This window comes from Erigeron canadensis, chromosome 1, assembly GCF_010389155.1.
Source record: "Erigeron canadensis isolate Cc75 chromosome 1, C_canadensis_v1, whole genome shotgun sequence".
In the NCBI taxonomy this organism is placed as follows: Eukaryota; Viridiplantae; Streptophyta; class Magnoliopsida; order Asterales; family Asteraceae; genus Erigeron; species Erigeron canadensis.
In genome coordinates, this window is record NC_057761.1 from 32,866,711 (window position 1) to 32,888,623 (window position 21,913).

The 21,913-nt window shown below is 33.7% G+C and overlaps 4 protein-coding genes across 4 annotated transcripts; 2 read left to right on the forward strand and 2 right to left on the reverse strand.

Annotated features, from left to right (window-relative positions):
- Nucleotides 1–118: 118 nt before the first annotated feature.
- Nucleotides 119–5,060, reverse strand: LOC122600620 (malate dehydrogenase [NADP], chloroplastic). Its single transcript, XM_043773367.1, has 14 exons — nt 4,821–5,060; nt 4,649–4,733; nt 3,315–3,401; nt 2,893–2,977; nt 2,638–2,819; nt 2,484–2,554; nt 2,305–2,395; nt 2,161–2,235; nt 1,979–2,080; nt 1,764–1,886; nt 1,245–1,313; nt 1,101–1,169; nt 966–1,019; nt 119–442 (listed from the first exon to the last, which is right to left on the reverse strand). Exons 1-14 carry the CDS (start codon nt 4,985–4,987, stop codon nt 389–391), a joined length of 1,314 nt encoding a protein of 437 aa, XP_043629302.1. The 5' UTR covers nt 4,988–5,060; the 3' UTR covers nt 119–388.
- Nucleotides 5,061–9,620: 4,560 nt separating this feature from the next.
- LOC122590238 (EP1-like glycoprotein 4) lies at nt 9,621–10,741 on the forward strand. Its single transcript, XM_043762572.1, has 2 exons — nt 9,621–10,633; nt 10,719–10,741. Exons 1-2 carry the CDS (start codon nt 9,721–9,723, stop codon nt 10,739–10,741), a joined length of 936 nt encoding a protein of 311 aa, XP_043618507.1. The 5' UTR covers nt 9,621–9,720.
- LOC122586141 (G-type lectin S-receptor-like serine/threonine-protein kinase SD2-5) lies at nt 10,666–12,320 on the forward strand. Its single transcript, XM_043758246.1, has one exon. It carries the CDS (start codon nt 10,858–10,860, stop codon nt 12,184–12,186), a length of 1,329 nt encoding a protein of 442 aa, XP_043614181.1. The 5' UTR covers nt 10,666–10,857; the 3' UTR covers nt 12,187–12,320.
- A 70-nt stretch (nt 12,321–12,390) lies between these two features.
- Nucleotides 12,391–16,390, reverse strand: LOC122586142. The gene is made up of 2 exons (XM_043758247.1): nt 15,954–16,390; nt 12,391–12,637 (listed from the first exon to the last, which is right to left on the reverse strand). The coding sequence occupies exons 1-2, from the start codon at nt 16,268–16,270 to the stop codon at nt 12,628–12,630; spliced, it is 327 nt and encodes a 108-aa protein (XP_043614182.1). The 5' UTR covers nt 16,271–16,390; the 3' UTR covers nt 12,391–12,627.
- Between the last annotated feature and the right edge of the window lie 5,523 nt (nt 16,391–21,913).

Below are 21,913 nucleotides of genomic sequence, written 5' to 3' on the forward strand. Positions count from 1 at the left end.
CAATATGTTTATAAGAGATTATAGATATCCAGAAGATTTGTTTCAAGTAGACAGTAGTAATTCTTAAAAAGTACTGCAATAATTGTTTCATTGTGTTTAGACGAAATATATAAGCATATTCACGTGAACAAGCAAATGTATTACATTGAACTATGTGAACAAATGAGCAAGTGCATAGTGTACATGTTTATCAAGTTCGACCAAGATGACAATGAACGAAAACCTGTAGACAGCATTATAAATACCTCAAACTACTCGGTGTCATAATCGCTCATTATTGGCAACTATAATGTTCAATAATAGGAACATGGCTCTAATCCTGTTTCCTGCTCAGTATTGGGGTGGTATGCCCGATAAATTTTCGATCGTAACTAGTATTTAGCTCGTTCTACACTTCTCCTGGAAGCATTGTATCCTCTGGTAGGTCACAGACAGCAATACCCTGATAAATTTGATAATGAAAAAGGAAGATAAGTAGAAGCATTATCTGCCAAGTTATCGAGTTCCATTTTTTTACCGAGAAACAATCAGATTTAGTTTTTAGAGTCCAGGCTCCTAAGTAGATACCAATTTCAGCCCATAAAATTATAAATGGGCTGACATTGGATAATCTTTCCCAAGTGCTAACTTAAACACTCTATCGGGAACGGGCTAAAATTCTCCTAAAGTGTTACTTTTAACCTTTACAACCTCCTAAACCCAGTTTGTTCTAACATTATATTTATTGTAATGTAATATAGTAGTTTCTGTTATATTGAAAGAACAAAAACAAAAAGTGCTCAAAAAAGCATACTTGGGTCAACCTGACCCGACCCTTTTTGACATGCATATATACTTTCCCATTTTGCATATTTGGGTCAACCTGACCCGACCCTTTTCGACATGCATATATACTTTCCCATTGTGACCCGTTACTCAACCCGCCTATTTTGCCACCTCAGCAATGCAAAAATCCCAATACTCACCTCTCCCGTTAGGTGTGCTACACATTTCTTTTCAGCAAGCAGCTCATCCTCGGACTGAAAATAATAATTAGACCTGAACTTAGCATTGGACTTCACAATGTGAATATAAAAATTCAACTTGGATATCTACGGTACCTTTTTAATTTTTTTACGGAGATAGTCATCGAATATCACATCTTTAACAAGCTCGTAATCACCATCACCCTGACCCAAAGCTGATTTGTTAACAAAGTTGAGAATTTATATGAGATGAATGAAGAAATCTGGTTTGTACTTTACCTTCGACCTGCAGGGCATGCTGAAAACAATATCCTCTGCTATTCCATATGGATTTCCAGTTGTGTAAACCTGTATTTTTTCCCAGTGTAAATAGTTAGCCTAGTAGCCAAGATCACCTGGCAAATCCTACCAGCAAACACTCATTATTTTTACTTTTTTTACGCATAGTGATATGTTTATGAAAAAAGTAATAATAGTGTAATGGTTTGGATAACGCTAACTTAGAGGTTGTTTGCACTGAAAGTTTCACTTCAGGTGACTTTTGACCAGCCCACCCATTTAACGTGTTTGAGATATGAGTTGAGACTGCCACCTTAAAAACGGAAAGATGCGAAAACTTTGATGATTATTTTGTTCTATAGCACAGTTTCACATTTAATGTATAACCTAGAACTATTTTATTTCAAAATCAACATGGATCTTCTCTCAAAATTTTAGGAACAGACATTTTCTCTGTACAGTATCTGGTATAAAGTTTGAGGTGATTATATATGTATAATATGAAAAATGAAAACTTACTCCAGTTGAGAACCAATCCCCCTCAGGTGTGGGTGTTACAAGAGACTTTATTGCATCCACAATAGAAACAGCAGTTGATGCCGCTGAAGATCTTCCCCATTTCTTTATTAGAGCTCCGCCTCTCTAGAAAAAAAAATCCAACAATTAGTATTAAAAATATATGAAAAAAACTATCAACGCACAATCAGCTATATAGTTAAATCAGCCAGACTTACCGTCTGAACGATTTGAGTAAAATCTTCTTCTAACCATTTCCTATCTCTAATAACCTCCGGGACAGGAATTCCATGTATTTTAGCATTTAGAAAGTCAGGGACCTAAGTTGAAAAACTTACATCAATCACATGAAATGGAAACAACATAGTCGATACTACAAAGAGATAAAGCATTTGAAAACCTGAGTTGTTGAGTGGTTTCCCCAAATGGTGACGTTAGAGACTTTATCATAGAAAACTCCTGCTTTAAGAGCCAACTGCAAAACGAATAACAAGTTCATATCTGTTCAAACACCTGGTTAAAGCTCTTGTCAACACCGAAATACCTGGCATTTCGCTCTATTCTCATCTAGTCTAGTTAAAGCATGAAAATTCTTCGCAGGTATGTTTGGAGCGTTCTTCATACAGATCAAAGCACTGCAAACAGCATAATAAGATTATTACTTTGGTTATGACATCCATACACTACAAATGGTCTTAATGCATAAAAGCTATTTTTCCATACTTTGTATTGCATGGGTTGCCCACCACCATGACCTTGACATTACGTGAAGCAACGGCATTGAGAGCTTTTCCCTGTCATATCTCCATTGAGTTAAGGTTCTGAAATATAAAATTGGTATTTCTGAGTTACCAAAGTGAAAAATAGCTAATAACACCTGCTCAGCAAATATTTGCCCGTTAATGTCCAACAAGTCGGCTCTTTCCATTCCAGGTCCTCTAGGCTTTGCTCCAATCAGAAGAGCCCATTCTACATCTTCGAATACCTCATATGGATCAATCCCAATGCTCACCTCTCTCAACAATGGATATAGAGAGTCCTCAAGTTCCATTGCCACTCCTGCATTACTATTTATTACCATTGTATCACATAATATCAGGATGGTGTTTATAAAAAATAAGAGTGTGATTACCTTCAAGAGCTGCAAATGATCTTTCAGAACCCAAAAGTTTCAGAGCAATAGGTTGATCTGGACCAAAAACCTCCCCAGATGCAAGCTGCAATTAAACAATGAGTCATTAGTCGTCTTCCAATCATTGTAAAAAGATGAAAGAGAACACAAATTTGTTCATTAATTATTGCTCGGTGGATAATATCCTAACATGGAAACTGAAAGAGACTCATCTTTATGATATTTGACAGTTTAGAATAATGTCCTAGAAATTTTATGTTAATCCAAGTTTCATGTACTTGTATCTTTGCCTATGTTGAAGACTTTGAATCGATTAAATATCATTCCTTCGGTTAAGAACCATGACCAAGGCACTCAGAAGGTCTGGACCGAATGCTGCTTTCCCATGTTTTGGTGTCAAAGAGAAAATACAATTAGTTTACCTTGAAGAGTAAATGGTTTGATATCATCCCAGCAGCCCCTGAAACTGCCACATTTATCATTTTCTTCCATGACTTTGTTTGTTCTTCCTGACAATGTACAATAAAAACACACATCAGAACTTATCCAATAACAGAATATAAACGGGTTGACATTTTAGCCTTAATCAAAGTTTAAGGAACTCGGTGCGACGGTCAAAAACAGGGCGAATATCAAGATAGCAGATGGACTGTAAATAAAGTATACGCTCCAAATATGTATTCCATTGCATCACTAGTACATGGATGAGGTCATGTATGCATCCAAATCGTTCCAGTTACTATAATTATCCCCCGGTTAAAATGTTCTAGGATTGTTTAACAAAGAATCCATAATTTTTATTTCCTGTCAAGTTTGAATTGAATTATCCATTGATAATCTCTACTGATATTTATGACTTAAATTTTGGTCAACACGTTTTTATTGTTTACCATATATTACTAATATAGACGTTTAACAATTAGTAATACAACCATACAAGTATGTATGCAGCTTACTAAGCTGAACTTTTAACGCTTTCATTGCGTGTATCCAGTTTTAAAGATTACATTTTTATGGAGGTATTTTTGCTAATGTGACAATTTGTATCTGTTGGTAGTTTTAGTGTCGTCATCAGCCGTTTTGTGTAATTGTGATTTACTTGGGACCAAGGGATTTTGAGTTAGGTTCTAATACAAGTTAGTAAGTGTGGAGTGCATTCTCCTTAGAGTTCATTCTATGTTCGTTTATATGGCAGGAATGGGTCAAGGAGGTTAAGCCCCCTTGCCAAGATCTAAGGGGCAGTGCCCTTCGTTGAGTCCAGCTTTAGTAACGGTTTTATCTCGCCAAAATTTGTCCCCTTATTACTTTTTGTCCATGAAAGAGGTATGACTATTCATTTATAACAACTTTCATAACTGTTCTAGTGAAAAGTTGCAACCTTTCATGTTCAAAAGTTGCAATATGCATTATAGATGCATAATAGAAGGTTTCAAATTAGCATACAATTTATATACATAAATGTTCATAATTTCCAACTTCAGTTTAATTTGGTTGCCTATATTGAAGTTGAAACTTGTGTCTTATCCCAATTAAAGATTTCATATAACCCTAAAGAAGCAACCGAAAAGCTAAGATCACTTGTATATAGATGTCAATCATAAACATAACCCTCATCAATATCATATAAGACTACATAAAATACACATATAGGTCCAAACTTGCATGAAGTATCCAAATCTAAACTCAGAACATAAGTAAATGAACTAAAACTGTGTTATATATATACACATATATAATTTAAAAAAGAAAAACTTACAGCCTTGAGATCATAAGTGAGACAAAAGACACCATAGCATTCATTCTTTGGTTTTGGATCAATACCAACCGGTGCTTCAACTTTGCTGCATAATACTTACTTTATCAATAAAAAGAAAATACATAGTAGAAGAAGAAGAAAAAGAGTAAAAGAAAGATTGATGAGAACATACTCTGAGGTAACAGAACATCGGATTAAGGTTGTTGTCGGGGTACGAAGAAGATGTCGGAAACTGAGGCGACATCGGCCATGTTGGGAAATCTGATGAGCTGAAAATAATTGTGGGTTAGTGAGGTGGGTTTGAGTGGTGTAAGCGTGACTTAGCTCTGCAACCGCCATTGGAGAAGTTTTGGAGGGAGAAACAGAAGAGGGATAAACAGGGGTTTAGTTTTTACGTTGTAAGAGTGGATTTTAAGGGAATATAGATATAAGGTCTATAAATATGACACTTGTCACCTTCATTCAATCCACTTTATTATACTATCTCCTTTGGGTTTTACTTTATTCTCTTATAATAATAATAATAATAACTAGGTTTTAGGTAAAATAAAACAAGTATTAATATAAAACAAATAAAACAATATGTTTTTCTATAGTGATAATCACCGTGCATCATAAAAATCATCATACATCAATTGCTTTGTGAATCTTCGTGCATCAGTTTAACCATGATCTAAGGGTCAAGATCTTATCTTATTTGTTTTACTTTAATACTTGTTTTACAATATCCAACCCCATAATAACTATATTAAAGTCTATTTTAAATTTATAATAAGTTACTATGTTAATATTATGAAGTTGTAAATTTAAGCAGCGTACTCTAGACCAATAGTAAATATTCTCGGACAGAGGTTAGAAGTTGGATTCTCAACTCATACGAAAAGGTCGAACGTCATTTTATACCATTTAGACTATCTGGGTTTGTCAACATATAAAGTTTGGGTTTGTCAAAGCTTGAGTTTGAAACTTTGAATTCATAGTTTTGGATTAAATGTGTGCTTTGTAATTATATGTGGACTCGACTTGATAAATTGTTCTACTTTTATACTAGTTTTGGTGTATAATTTGATTTATTCCCTTTTTGGGAAAACGTTTAAGTTTAAGATGAAAGTATTGTTTTAAAAAATAGCTAAAAAGTTTGAAAATATATATCTATGTCAGAAACATGTCTAATAAAATAAAATAAATTGTTAAATGCAACCCTTAATATTGTACCTAATATGCATAAAAGAATTGTTTCTCATATATTAAAAGTTCATTCCTTAAATTTTATAATAAGTATACAACTCTTGAATAACTTAGTTTCGATTTCCTTTAGGAGTGTGTGAAGCAATGTCTGGATTGGAGTGGCTAAGCGTTTACGATGTCTATATTTCGTGAAAGAAGAAGGCGGCTGATTTGAAGATCTTTATCTAACTACAGTCCCAAAAACTTTGTTTAGCAAAATTTATAAAATAACAGCACTATTTGATCTAATTAAGCAAAAGTATATATACATAAACACAGGCTCCAAAGGTTAGATAAGGGTTTGAGTCAAGATTTTGGAAGAAACTCGATTGGTAAAATGTTCCAAGCTTATTTTAGACTATTGAAGTCAATATAAAAGATGGGCAAGTTGAACTCAAGTTGAGTTCCACCTTTGACGTTTTTTTTTCCCTTCAGAAAAGCAAATATCACCAATACATCATATAACTAGTCCTAATACTCGTACAATGTATGATACCTATATAGATTGTATCATAAAGAAAACTCAAATATGTCTCATACATGATTCGTGAGTGTAAAATAAATTGTTAAGGTAATTGATGATCGAAGCTAAAGTAATTTACAATAATGATAGATATAATTAGTTAGAATTTTGGATTAACCTTTAATTCTTAGAAGCACATCAAAATCAGAACTTATAAGCATAGTGGATGCATGATGGCAAATAGCCTTGTAGTTTCGGATCATAAACTTGAATTTTTGAGGTCTTCATAATATAAGTAATAAGAGTTGAAGAATTGAGAAAAGAAAAAAAGACAATTTATTAATGAGAAAACGATTAATCAAATAAGGTTATAATACCTTTTGTATTAATAAAGCCAAGAGTTAAAGTTAATTTTAAATCTAATAAGGAAATTGAATTTATATACAATTAAAAAAGCTAATTTGAATTTATATACAACTAAAAAAAACTAATTTAACAAAATCAATAAATTAAAAAGACACGTGTCAATCAAGGATTACGGCACGTGTCGTTTTAAGAATATGTCAATTTTGATTTAGTTTATTGGTAGATAAGTTTCGAAAGTTAATCTTCTCAATAATGATAATGACTTGATAAATAATGTAAAATTTACATTTTCATTCTTTTAAAATATTATTTTTGAAAACATATTATCTTTCCACTATTAGGAAACATGTACATTTTTGTGGTGATAATGTATTAGGAAACACGAGGGTTGGTGTTCGTACGTTGCGTCGGCTAAACGGTAATGATAATATAAAACAGTGGGGATGAATTGATATGCGTGTGTGTAAATATAAAGGAGAGAAAGAAGAAACTGTGTGTTAGATCATGATAAGATGTTTGTCTGATTGTGTTTAGAAATATATAATTAAAGGTAATGTGTAAATTAGGGACAATATGAGGATATTGAAAAAATGCTTAAATTCCTTAAAATAAAATTTCAATATATTTTATAAGAATTTATAAATACATTTTCGTGGACCCTCTAAAATTTTCTCATCCATTCCCATCCATTCATGTTTCTTTGTTGGACTTAAACATCCAAAGAATAATATTAGTAACACGGAAATTATACATTGTCAATTATTTGAAAATTTGTCACTTTGTTGATACGAATATGATGGACACTTCTACGGTATTATGGCTGGGTTTTCATTATTTTGCATTTTTTTTATTACTTGTCGAATTTGATTTACATTTATCATAACTTGAAATCTTTAATGATGATTGTTAAAAACTAATAAATATGACTGGTCCTGTAGGGCTCAAGTTCGATCCCCACAAGGGGGGCTAATTTGGTCGTTTACCTTGACGCTATCCCAACACGGGATTATGCGGGTGCCTTAGGCATATTGGAAGAGGTTCTTATCAACTTACCTTTTTTTCAAATACGTTTAGAAAAAATACATGTTATTTCTCTGTATAACTAAAGGCTATCAATTGAAGGAAACTATAAATACTTAAGATAAAACATATTTGATGACGATGATGATGATGGTTTTATAAGATAAAACATATTGCATACTTCACAAACACGTACTTTAACATCATGCACTTAATGCATTTTACTACGTTTGTGGCTTTGGGTACGAGACAAATAGTTTTGTGGACTTTGAAAAATTAAGGGTTTGGCCATATAGAAAATGACTAAAGGCCCAATACAGCTCACAGCTTTTCTTTAATTAGACAACAAGGGACCACAGTTGACTTCATAATTTATTTATTTGTGATTGAGAAATAACCGAAAATCAAAATGTCGCAAATAATCAAAGCTAAACGAAATCAAGTAATATAATTGTATTAGACCACGTAACGGATTTCAGCTTCATTGTATGACTAAACTAATCAAACTCACTTTTTTTATTAAGAAAAGAAGAGAAATGTTAATTGTTGTAGTTACTTTTTCCCAAATTAGTAATTCGATGTCACTATCCGTATTTGAACTCGAGGCTCTTAAAAGGGACAAAGTCTCCCATCTCCTTTTTGGACACCAAGAACTCATTGGTTTTCATTTGCATAGAACTTGCTAAACGATAAAATATATCAAAAGTCGTTATATTTAAACTTGCATTGTACTTGTTTGAGATGGCCGGTGTCATGGTGGAGCGAATTATTTTGTGGTTTTTTTAGGTGTTAAACGATTTCAGGCATTTATGGTGTATGAGAAATTAGAGAAACGATAGATGAGGAAAAACCTATTGTCTCACATTATAAAGGGAAAAAAAAATAGAGAAATGGTCGACGAGGAAAAATTGTATACCGATACACTACCTCCTTGCCACTTACCGGTGCTTACCAATTTAGGGAATTGAGGATGCGATCATCTATACCGATGCTCTTTGCCGCGGCAGTGCTTCACCCTTACAAAAGGTAAATACCTCTAAAGAATCGTTCATAGCGTGTCATTAATACGAGTAGTATACATGTTATATGAATAGGGTTCGAATTAACTTACATGAAGTCGTCACAACACTCTAAACCGTAATTTGTTAACTCAAAAAAGAAACGATTTTCATCCTACATATTTTAAAAGTAAAATGTGTCATCAAGATATATGTAAGAATATATCTTATAACACTTCATTTTATCTCCACGTAGGATTTTTTCCGATGCTAATGGAGTTGGTGACTCATTAATAAGGTCTTTAATTTTGGTAAAATCTACTTGAGTTCAACCCTCACTTACTTTTGTGGAGGATTTTCCCGAATGCATGAGTTTATGAAGTCCCGATATCCGGATGTACTCGTACGTTAACCATAAACCTGACCCCTTTCCTCTAATGAACCACCAACCTACTCGTTAGCTAGTATGCGGAACACCAAAACTTCTTTAAATCGAAAACCAATGTGGGGTCGGGCTCCCATACCCCATGCTCTTAGAAGAGAAAACTGAAATGTATTTGTTTATTACTCCATATTATAAGTTATTTAATTGTCGATAATTTAATTTACTATAACTTATATATTATAATTTTAATTATGAAAAAAAATTAATTCAAGTTGAACATTGTCTTCTATACTATGTTATCATTCCTCCAGCATGTACAACAACTAATGTAAGATAAACCAAGCAAGACATACAAAACAGCTAGTGCAAAAATAAACATCCATATAGTATATATTGATTTGCCGTTCAAAAAAAAAGAAAAGTATATATTGATCAACACCGAAGTCAAAAGTCAAAGTAATGATTATACGGAGTATACCACATATGCTCATGACACGGTTTTATAGCATTGACTTTGACTTTTTAAACACTCATTCAGTCATTTGTTTTAGATTAAAACTTTTCTGGGTTATGTATTGATTCTAACTGAGTTCATCAGGGGTGTTCATCAGTGATGAGATCATCATGGATTTCTAGTGCTTATTTGGCCATGTTTCTCATGTTGTCTTTCTTCTCACCCAATGCTGAGCCTTTCGAGTTTCCAAATGTAAATCTTCCTACAGTAGAGCCTGATTTTTTCGGTTATGCCTATGATATTTTTAAAGATGGTTCGAGGTTGAATGTTATCACGTCTAGAATAGTCGATGAAATTACATACCATTGTGGCTTCTTCTGTACAGGAAGCTGTACTTCTTTTATCTTTGTCGTCTTTATTATTCAAACCAGTTTTGAAGAAAGTCTCCTGCCTCAGATTGTTTGGTCAGCCAACAGAGACAACCCGGTCGCGAATACTGCGATACTTAATCTCACTGAAACAGGAGACTTGGTACTCAAAGATGCAGATGGAACCATAGTTTGGAGCACTAATACTACAGGGAAATCTGTTGTTGGTGTGAACTTAACTGATACCGGGAACTTGGTTTTGTTTGATGTGAATAACGCGACTATCTGGCAATCTTTTGATCACCCAACAGACTGTTTGTTACCTGGCCAAAAGCTGTATAAAGGTCAAAAGCTAAAATCTAGTGTTTCTTCAACCAATTGGAGTAGTCAAGAAGGTATGTATTCACTTCAAATCACGAATAACGGTCTGTTTGCATTTGTTGAATCAAATCCGCCTCAAGTGTATTACAGTTACCTAGTTAACGGCGCACACGAAAATAGACAAGGAAGTTTTACGTTTTATAATGGGAGTTTGGCTATCTTCAGTTCCAATGTTGAGCCCGATCGTGTGTTTAATCTGGAATCACCATTGACAAATAGTTTTGTTAAACTTATGCCAGATGGGCACTTGAAATTGTTCCAATTACCATTAGCTTATTGGAGGTTGACGACAGTGGTAACCGATCTTCTTACAGATTTTATTGGTGAGTGTGGTTATCCGTTGGTTTGTGGAAGAAACGCCATTTGTTCTGCTAATCAACAATGTAGTTGTCCAATATCAAGTCCTAGGAAAGACTATTTCAAAGCAGTGAACAATTGGCAACCCAACCTCGGTTGTTCTGAAATTAACCCTCTCACTTGTAATTCTGTACGAGTTCAAGATTTTATCACACTTGAGAATGTTAAGTACTTCACCTCTACTGCTGACATGAATATGGTGAATATGGACACTTGCAAACAAGCATGTCTGGACCAGTGCTCATGCAAAGCGGCTCTGTTCAAGTACTATGCGAATATTTCTAGTGGCGACTGTTATTTACGTTCTGAGCTCTTGACAATGATGAACTTTAATCCTAATGAAATTCATCAAAACGCTTCAGTGCTAATAAAAGTTCAGAATGTGGGATCAAATCATTTGTCTCGTCAAGTTACAACCATTATAGTTGCTACAATTGGAAGTTTTGTGTTTGTGCTAATTGTAGTTGTTATGTTTGTTATCCGAAAGCGGAAAAGGGATGTTCAAACAGAGGAGACATATTTAGATCAAGTGCCAGGAATGCCAACTCGGTTTTCCTACGAAGAACTGAAAACCGCCACAGATAATTTTAATAAAAAGCTTGGCGAAGGAGGATTCGGATCGGTATTTAAAGGGACTTTAGAAGATGGATCCAAGATTGCAGTGAAGTGTCTTGAGGGACTTGCACAAGTTAAAAAGTCATTTCTAGCTGAGGTTGAATCCGTTGGCAGTATTCACCATGTGAATCTGGTTAGACTTCATGGGTTCTGTGCTTGGAAATCACAACGACTACTCGTGTATGAATTTATGAGTAATGGATCACTAGACCAGTGGATCTATCATGGAGATCGAGAGCATGTTCTAGATTGGAAATGCAGAAAGAAAATTATTCTTGATATAACTAAAGGTTTAAGTTATCTCCACGAAGATTGTAGACAAAAAATAATCCACCTTGATATTAAACCTCAAAACATACTTCTAGACAACGATTTTAATGCCAAAGTTTCAGATTTCGGGTTGTCTAAGCTCATTGACAGAAATCAATCCCAAGTAATGACTACTATGAGAGGAACTCCTGGCTATCTGGCGCCTGAATGGTTAAGTTCATTTATCACTGAAAAGGTTGATGTATACAGCTTTGGGATTGTTCTCTTGGAAATATTGTGTGGGAGGAGGAATTTTGACAGATCTCAACCTGAAGAAAGCTGGTACCTACTTGGCATCTTTGAAAAGTGTTGGGAACAAGGGACGTTACTAGATATCGTTGACAAGTACAGTGAAGATATGCAAGCACACAGCACACAGGTTGTAGAGATGATGAAAGTGGTCTCATGGTGTTTACAGACTGATTTTAAAAGAAGGCCTTCAATGTCAACAATCGTGAAGGTGTTACAAGGAGTAATGAAAGTCGAAGCATACTTGGATTACAATTTCTCACGACTAAGACGGCATGATACAACAATTGAACATGAGGAGGATTTAACACCACTGTTGCCTTCTGTTTTATCTGGACCAAGGTGAGTGAGCAGCTATATCCATGACTCCATGAGGTTCTTGTGTATGAATTATAGTCTATTGAATTGGTCTTTTTTTTTATCATTCTGGATCATACATTGGCAAACCCGAAAGAAAGAGGTGGAGAGTAACAACCACTAACATGCTTTTGAATGATCTAAAAAATTGGTTGCCTGTTGAATGTTGATGTATATATGCAGGGGAAATAAATTACAAAGAAGAAAAGAGAACCAATAGGTATTATTAAAGGCACCAAAAGTGATGTTAGTCCCTAAACCCAGGACAACCTTTCTCAAGATCCACCAACTCTTTGAGTAGACCGACTCTAGTTTTGGCATGAAACAAACACAAAATAAACTTCTGGAATATTTCCAAAAAAATATATATCTATAAAGCAACATCAAAACTCCCCTTATGCATTCAGCCATTAGATATTGAGATATTTGCTCAATAACCCCTGCATGCATCGAGTAAAGCATGTCAAATAAGGCAAAACATCTAAAAAACTGTAGTTATTCAAAAAAGACCTCAATGTTAAACAAATAACAAAAAATCACTGTACAGTCCACCTCGAGCAATTACGTTTTAATCTATACCAATAGGGTTTAATATCTGGGGTTGTAAGTAACTTTACATTTTTCCTATTGTGTGAATATAACTTTCATTTGGTTCATTGTGTGTAACTAACCCGCTAAATTGAACGAATAATGTAAAGTATATACGTGGCACACCATATGAGCTGCCACGTACAAATTTTTGATTGGTCAACATAAAAATTTTACATTAATCGTTCAATTTAGTGAGTTGGTTAGATACAATGAACCAAATGAAAGTCACATTCACACAATAGAAAAAGTGTAAAAGTTAGTTTACTTAAACTCCCAGATACTTAACCCATACCAATAAACCTAGTAACGAGTAAAACATTGTCAGTAAATATGGGTTGGTATTGGGCAACTCCATAGTCGGTGAAAATTCATGACTAAGCACGGGGCTTCATAGTTCTTCCAAATTGTTTGAAACCAAACAAAGTATACAAATTATCATGTACATATATTATTCTAATTAGCTGTATAGATATTTGATTAAATCAATCTCCAGCCTGCTTCACTATTTATTTTCAACATTCGGAGCAAGATGATGAGAATATATGTAAAGGACGAGGATTTAGAAAGAGTTGATTGATCATGATAGGCTTTGGCTACATATGCCAAAAGAATGGGTCTGGTGAGCATTTACAAGTCTTGTGTTTATGTGAATGCTAGTTTATACTCATGCAGACAGTAGCAGGATAGCTAGATAAAGGTTCCCATATGGCTGAGTTTAATACATCTATACTATCTTAGTCATCTATCTTGTTTGCTTAAGCAAGTATCCTTAGAGATGACAATTTGATCCATGCACTTATATATGGCCCAATTTGGGCTATGTCTAATAGGTCAAAAAAATATCATTAAAAATTTTAAGTATGTATGAAATACATCAAGAGTCGCCCAAAATGGGTGCATAGTTGCATACAACCTCCAAACAGAGGCGGAACTACATTGACATAAGGGGTAGCCCGGGCTACGGGTCCGCTAAATTCATGCAGTTAAAATTTTTCAAAAAATGGTGTATTTTTTATTGGTGCTACGGGTCAAATAAATATGAGATACCGGTCTTGTAACCAACTATAAACTTTTGAAACATTAGAATGTCAATAAAACTTATACCTATGTATCTGTACAGCTAAAGAATAAAGAAAAACTACTAGAAATGCCAAAAATTCTAAAAAAATCATTAAAAATAGCTAAAAATCTGCTAAAAATGTTTTAAAAAAATCGTAACAATTTAGTTATTATCGTTGTTTTATGCCGATACAATGCTAGTGGAAAAAAAATTGTGCTACCGGTCACTTCCGGTTCTGGTTCCGACACTGCCTCCAAACACGTGTTATTTAAAAGACCAGATTCATATTACAACCCAGCTATATACCCCCAATATATATAAACATCGGACCTAAAGTGCTTTGGGCCAGCCCAACCTGATCCAACCACCCAACAAATTCAAATTCACATGCTTTGACCCGTCTCCTGATCCATCCAACAAGCCCACATCTAACTTGTATGTATAACCAACATGTTTTAATAGTTAATACTCAAAAGCTATCCTGAAAGCCCCTGGTCTAGTAAAGCAGGGTCGGCTTTAAGTTGTTTCATATATTAATCAAGAGACCATGGCCCACAACCTCTTGGTTGATCTATAAAACAACTTAAGACAGTTAGTTTAAATATTAGGTGGTTAAGGGTTAGTATTTATTTGCATTTCAAAGAGAATAATAGCATTTTTTCAAAATGTACAAACACCAATACACCATACAATCCTTATAACAAATATCAGGAATTTTAGACGTGTTGGCTGCCACAATTTTACGATTACCCTGGCTATGTCTGCCACAAAATAGCAGGAGGATCGTACTATCTTAGATCTCTTACTACCATGATTTGTTTTCAGATGTGTGAACTTTGTCAATATTAGAGCGCATAGGTAATAATCTGTCAATCTAATAGACAATCTTCATCTTCACACCCCGTACCTATCTCGTGACTCAAGTATACACATAGAACAACACTGCCACTAAAACATCCACTTCGACTACAATAGCTAAAGGGGAACAGTAACCAGCACCCCCCAAATCCCCCCTTTTGCCTCCAAAACAAACTAAATGACTCATTGATACACTAGCGAAAGTCTTTGCATATGTAACTAAGCTCTTGACTATTGTTGAAAATATAATCAGATGTAGAGAAAAATGTGGCAGTAGTAGTTCTGTCAATGTCTGTCCTAAAGCGTCTTCTGACTCTTGTCATGCTATCCCTAAATGTTGAAAAATCAGAAGTTTAGAGAAGTAAAGGGTTCATTCTTCCTCAGATTTTACTTTTTAAACACAAACAGATCAAGATATCACAATTTTAGGTTCTCTCCTCTCCATTAAAAATTAAGCATGATAACAATACATCATCTGAACTTATCACTATTTACTAGCCTATAGTTTTGATTTTTAGTTAGGGCTCTCTAATTAAAACTTGCTTGCAAGATTTCTACATTGTCTTCCTTATCAAAATTCGACCACATACAATCTATGCCTCTTACCTTATAAAATTATCAACGCATGATAAGAATTTTTTTCAAAAAGAATAACGAAGTAAGATCCAACACAAATCTACATTGACAATACCTCGTCCCCGATTAAATAAAACAAAACATATAAACCAACAACAAAACTTGCTGTCACCTAAGGATTAGTCCAAAACTTTACATTTCACTGATTAACAATTCGATTAATTTTATCATATACATCACCAATATACAATTACACCTCAAACGTCCCTACTTACCCGCAGTCTCAAATATCACACTCTTGACCCTACATCAACAAGTAATTGCCTAACACCTAAAATCGCAAACCAAATTCTACATTATCATTATACTTGCATCTTATTATTTCACCCATAGAACTATAGCCTAAAAACCCTACAAAACCTTAAAACACATACAAATCCATAACTGTAAACTGCACGATCAATATAACCATAACCAACTTTCCAGACATCGATACGAGCAGCTCTCGAGTTTTTGCCCGATCGCCTAATACCTATCACCTCAAACATAAACCAAATTCTACACTAGGCACTAGCATATGCATTATATACATACATACATACATGTTAACCAATAAATCAATAATAAACTACATAAAAACACAACAAAGCGAATAATGCATATATACATACCTGACTTTTCGAACAAGTATGGATTTGAGTTTACGAGCAAGATCTTGAGATTTCAACCTGCGCTGCAGATTCTTTTTAGCCAGAATCTTTTTCTCAGAGTTTTTGATATGATAGAGCTGTTCATTTTTGATCATACGTTCGATACCACTAGATTGCATTATTCTTTGCATATATGTTAATCCTCTTTCCAAATTGTTGTTCAATATCTTCACCCGGATCCCTCGCCATTGTTGTAAATCGGAGCTCCGCTGGGTTAACCCGGTGTTTGGGCGGCGGCTGAAGATTGATGTTATGCTTTTGGAAATGATGGAGTTCATTTTTGTTTAGGGATAGGATTTTGGCCGGGGGACTTTGACTTTGGGGGTGTACACGTGTAGTAGAATATCAACGGCGTAAAACCAGATCGAACGCGACTTGGATGAGTCTGTGTCACAAATTTTTTAATTTATCTATTTATGGTTCGAGTTCACATGGCTGGCTTGAGCAGTTGAGCGGGATGGGAAAAAAATCCGAACCCGATGGAGAAACCCGATATCCGAAATATTCGCGGCGGGGCGGGGCAAGCTTATTAGGTCACGGGACGCTTAACAGGTTTATAATCAGGTTTCGGGGCAGGGACTGGGGCATGCTTACCCTGACCCGACCTTACCCCGAATATATATAATATTAAATTTATATAGATATATGACCTCAAAACAATTGGTTTCCGTACTCCTTATCTCACTTCGAAGGCTACACTTCCACACAGTAAGTATTCTTCTTTATATGTAGTTTAATTCTTACTTATCAGACTTAAGATCATAGTAGGTTTTTTGAATACAAACAAAATAGTATTGGAAGTTGGAACTAATAATAATAGCGAAACATCATTTAATTAAGATTTAAGTGAACTTGTTGATCAAGCTGTTTTTCACAATATAATGCATTTAAAAGGAGACATTTGTTTCGTTTAAGGCAAATACCCTTCATTTAAGGCTGATTTAATCATGCATTTTGTAGAATTTACTTAAGAAATGAAGTAATGTATTGTTATTGACACTAGAGTGAAGACCCGTGCATTGCACGGCTAGGTAAGCGGTCGGGTTTTATTGTATATTTTTTGGTCTCGTGGTATGCTGGCAAGAGAACAGGTTACTCGGCCAATTAGTGGTGCTTTTTATTTTTGGACGACAATGAGAATAGAGGCATGACATACGCGTTACCAGTCTCGTCCTGCACAATTAATTCAAAACTACAGGTTAGAGAGTAATGTCAAGTTGAAGAGCAAACAATGATACAACATATGCAAACCTCTTCTGCCTTCATGATAATCTTAGTTGTCCCATCAGTTACATCAACCTGTACTCTATACATGTTTCAATGGCCGTTTACATTGGACTTAACAATTGGATACCTCCCTCTTGCGCTTATCACGAACCCATTCCAACAGTTGCTTATAAATGTGTGGGCAACCAACACTACATACGTTCTAGATCTTATATAGGCGGTAAGAAGAATAGAGAACATGAACCATATTTTTAAAAGGTATATAGCAGAATTAGACAAAACAATGTCAGTATTGGTGTGAGCTATTATATAAAACAAACTTGAAGCAACACACACAGTTCCTAGGTAGCTAAACCCATGAGCCATAAAAGTTCTTGTCAATATCCAGTTATAAGTTGTAACAATATGCTAAATGATTATACAGCTGGATAGGAATCGCGAACACTATTTTAATCCTACTTCTAACAATTTATAAAAACATGAAAAGAAAAACTACATGTGTAGTTCTTATAAAAGCCATCAATGAGAGAGCCTATTTAACCCTATGCATGAATTTGTACCCGACTCTATTTATCATCATCTATAACATAAAAAGATAAATAAATAAACACTCACTCACAAAGTTTTCAAGAACTTCAAAATGCAGTTTCCTAGTTGATTAACTACCATCAATAGTTGTCGTTGACATCTCAAACTGCATGATCAAACCTCATAACCAAATCTGTACGTTCATCTCGAAGAATGTAATAGGAGGGTATACCACATTTTTTACTACAGCTTAGTAAAAATCGAAATCTGCTTATAGCTTTGAGCATGAAGCCTCTATCCATTTTTCTGCTGCATTAACCGGAAGACTATCTAGACTGTCCCTTTCACGTTCTTCAATTGCAGGTCGTATTGCGTCACACACGGAATCAAGTTTCGCAGTCGCTTCATTATGTTCTTCCTGAAAAACAAAAGAATAGCAAGAAAAGAGGCAAATAAACCATACGTTTCCTATCAAAAAACACATGATATATTTGACAAAATCACTGCTAAATAAACCTTTTACTCCTTGCCGTGAAAACTTCGTTTTGAAGCATTATAAAACCCACCAGTCCCGTCCATGTTACCACCTCTGAATAAAGTTTATGCCAGCCAAAAAAACGGTACACAAATGTAGGACAATACAGCAACTCTCATTTACCTCAAACAAAACGTCTTTAGACTCATCTATATTACTGGTCACACAGATTTTTAAAGAATATACATATTTTGGACCGGTTTTGTAGTCTCAAATGGATGGCTCTAGAAAATATATCAAATCATTAGATGGGTTTCAAAATTCCATTTCCAATTGCCGGAAAGAGAAGTAATATCGGTTTCTTTTTGAGAGCAAATACATGAGCCGAAATATATCATGAGAAATGAACAAATGAAACAACATAAGAATACTCCAGTAAGCTATTATGTCAAACACAATGATCTTAAACCGTTAAATATATTACCGGGCACCCAGTTTCAAATGCTTATAGCTTATTGAACTGCCAAGCCGCTGACGACAACATTTAGTCTACAATTCACATTATTATGGTGACTATAAGAACTACAACCAAAGTCAAAAGAACTTAGAGCTACGGATGACACTTCCCAAATAAAATTTGTAATGACAATTAAAATCGCCAAACCTGTGCAAACCTCTTTTCCACTTCCAAACATGTCTTCAGCAGACATACATGAAAGAAAAAAGCATATGACCTACAAAAGTAAGTATCACAAATCCATATTCCTCTTTTCGTCGGCTTTTGGTATTGTTACTATGACAGAGAAGACTAAATGCAAATAAAAGTGGAGCATGTAACTATAGACTATGGTAATTAATATCAAAATAGATTCAAGGAAGCACAACCTGCATTGCCAATAGAACCTTTTGAATTTCAACAAACTCTTTCTCCATATTACCAAAAAATGGGGCAAGTGGGACTCGTTAACCACCTTTCTCCATACGATATGCCTCTCTAATCCAGGACTCCATTTTAGCACTCTTTTCTATACAATCAACAAATGACAGCCAAATCACATCATAGTTTCAATTATGACTCAATATCTTTTAGATTTTGTTACTAATTGAGTTTGATTGCACAACAAAATATATAAATAAAAATACACTAACCTTAAATATTACCATCATCTCTAAAATACCTGTAAGACAAAAAGAGGGGGAAAAAAATTTAGTTGATTAATAAACAAAAACAAAAGTATTTAATTCGAAAACATAAACAACAATCAAGATACATAGAATTGAAAAGTAAAAAAAAAAAAAAAGAGTTAGAAAGATTTAATTACCATATATAGCAAATAGATTACCTCCAAAAAGAAAAAGAAAGAATATGAGGATCAATAATAAACATCAAAAGGGGAAACGAAGATAAAAATCAAAAATCAAGATTTTGAATAATGAGGATTTCGGAAGCCCCAATAATCTCCATTCGCACTTTGATCTGAATAGCTGATATTGTTGTATCCATGAAGTATATGAATAGTTGATTTTTTTAAATGTAACCGGTTGGGAGATGAATAGTTTAGAAATACGTATATGAATGGTTGGGTTTGGACTTTGGAGCCTGTTGGGCTGGACTAAATAATTAAATGGTGAGTAGGTTATTACGACTTATTCATGAAGACTCAATCAACTCATATTATTAGCATTACATTCAACAGACTCATATATATCATATGTATGCATATGTATGTATTTTTATAACTAATCAAAAGTAATTAAGCTTGGTAACTAACCCCTATTAAGTACCTATAGATGATTAGTAAAAGAGATTATTAACTATCATATTAATGAAATGCTAATTAAACCTATTAAGTAGACATCGATAAAACGTCAAGAATGCGTCAATTTTTCCACTTGCTTGATAGAACTTTTAGATATATATATATATAGATGTAAAAGTTTCAGATTTGTTGCTGATAGTATCTTATAAAGTTCAAAAGTGTGTTCCTGCTTATATATCTTTTCATATATTTGTGATACTATCGGGTTGGGTTTTTTAATGGGGTTCGGGTATCGGGTCGGTTTTGGACAATATTTTATCCCCGATGGGTATTGGGTTCGGGTAGCCTTTTTCTTATCGGGTTAAGGTATAACACTACCTGACCCATTGTGATTCCTAGTTGAGCTTGCTATTTCTTTTCTATTAGATATATACATGGAAAATGATAAATTCTCTTAGCTAAATGGTCTAATAATCCTCTTAAAAATATAAGAATGTGACATATGGTATCCATTAATTCTTTTCTAATCTTGCCCCTAACTTTTTCACATGTCATCATCTCGATTATTAGGCTATTTGATTGGTGGATTAATCATTTCTCGATATATATATATATATATATATATTGGAAAAATTATGGCTCTTGAAAATTGAAAGATGAAAAAGGTGAAAGGAAGGAGAGCCATATATTTCCCAAACCTAAAAAACATAATTGCAATATGTAAAATAATACTCGTAAGTTTTCTTAATAAAATTCTTCTAATAATCTTTTTAAAATATAAGATTATAATACATGTAAAAATTAAAAGACGAGATGATGAAAAAAAATAAATACGTTATACATATCAAATTTTATTAAAACTAAAAAGATTATTAGACTAAAGTTTTAAAAAATATATCATATTCTCGTTTAATAGTTGTGATTGAGAAATAACCGAAAAATCAAAATGTACCAAATAATCAAAGCTAAATGAAATCAAGAAATGTAATTGTATTAGAACACGTAACTGATTCATCTTCACTGTATGACTTTAATGGGGTGTTTGCATTTTCCATATAGATTTTACGTTTTTCAATTTGCGTTTTCATGATAATAATCAGTTTTCCATTCAAACATTTTTTAGATTATTTGTACTGCAAATATAATAATTAAATGATCACTTTAAAAACGTAATTCCAAATCCCGTTTAAATTGCCAAACTGATTAAACTTAAGTGTTCTAACTATACTTTGAATTTTTATGTCACTTTTCAGTGATAACAGATCTAGAAGTCTAATTTAAAAAGCTTTTTGGACTTTAGGTTTCAAAAGCTACGTATCCAAATTAGAAGGTTCCTACATCTTCAATATTAAGAATATATTTAGACATCCCTTTTCCCTTAGATGTCACATAATATTCTTATAAAATCTTTAAAATTCTTAAATCTTTTAATTTTAATTCCAAACATACAAATAATCTTACATAGCTTTATTTCATCTACAAACAAAAGAAAAATATTCTATAAATCCTTACAAATCCTTATTTGAAGTTATTAATATTTTTATTTTATTTCAAGGGGATCAAATACCGCACGTACTCCACGTAGCACCATATAGATACGTGACTCCGTTACTGGCTCGATGCTTTTCAGCGAAGTTTTTTGGGAAATTGACTTTCAGCCCAAAAAATGAAATAGTAGTAATAATATATTAGCCCAAACACATTAAATTAAAAATAAGAATTTCGAATTAACAACTTCTAGTCATTTAAATAATACGAGTAAAACCTCTATAAATTAATAATGTCGGAACCGAGGTTTTTTATAAATTTATCGAGATATTATTATATCGATAAATTAATAAATTATTAATTTAAAGATGTCCATGTATGACCTTCAAAAATTCCCTTTTTAACTTTCATTTTCAATTCATGTTCACACATTAAATTAAATG

What these genes read in the sequence shown, in the direction of transcription:
- LOC122590238 (XM_043762572.1), top strand. Translation starts at nt 9,721, where the DNA reads ATGAGATCATCATGGATTTCTAGTGCTTATTTGGCCATGTTTCTCATG. An exon ending in TCTTCTTACAGATTTTATTG is followed by an intron (nt 10,634 to 10,718) that starts GTGAGTGTGGTT and finishes ATCAAGTCCTAG; the next exon opens with GAAAGACTATTTCAAAGCAG.
- LOC122586141 (XM_043758246.1), top strand. Translation starts at nt 10,858, where the DNA reads ATGAATATGGTGAATATGGACACTTGCAAACAAGCATGTCTGGACCAG.
- LOC122586142 (XM_043758247.1), bottom strand. Translation starts at nt 16,270, where the DNA reads ATGAACTCCATCATTTCCAAAAGCATAACATCAATCTTCAGCCGCCGC.
- LOC122600620 (XM_043773367.1), bottom strand. Translation starts at nt 4,987, where the DNA reads ATGGCGGTTGCAGAGCTAAGTCACGCTTACACCACTCAAACCCACCTC. An exon ending in CGATGTTCTGTTACCTCAGA is followed by an intron (nt 4,734 to 4,820) that starts GTATGTTCTCAT and finishes AGTATTATGCAG; the next exon opens with CAAAGTTGAAGCACCGGTTG. An exon ending in TCCGTAAAAAAATTAAAAAG is followed by an intron (nt 1,020 to 1,100) that starts GTACCGTAGATA and finishes TATTATTTTCAG; the next exon opens with TCCGAGGATGAGCTGCTTGC.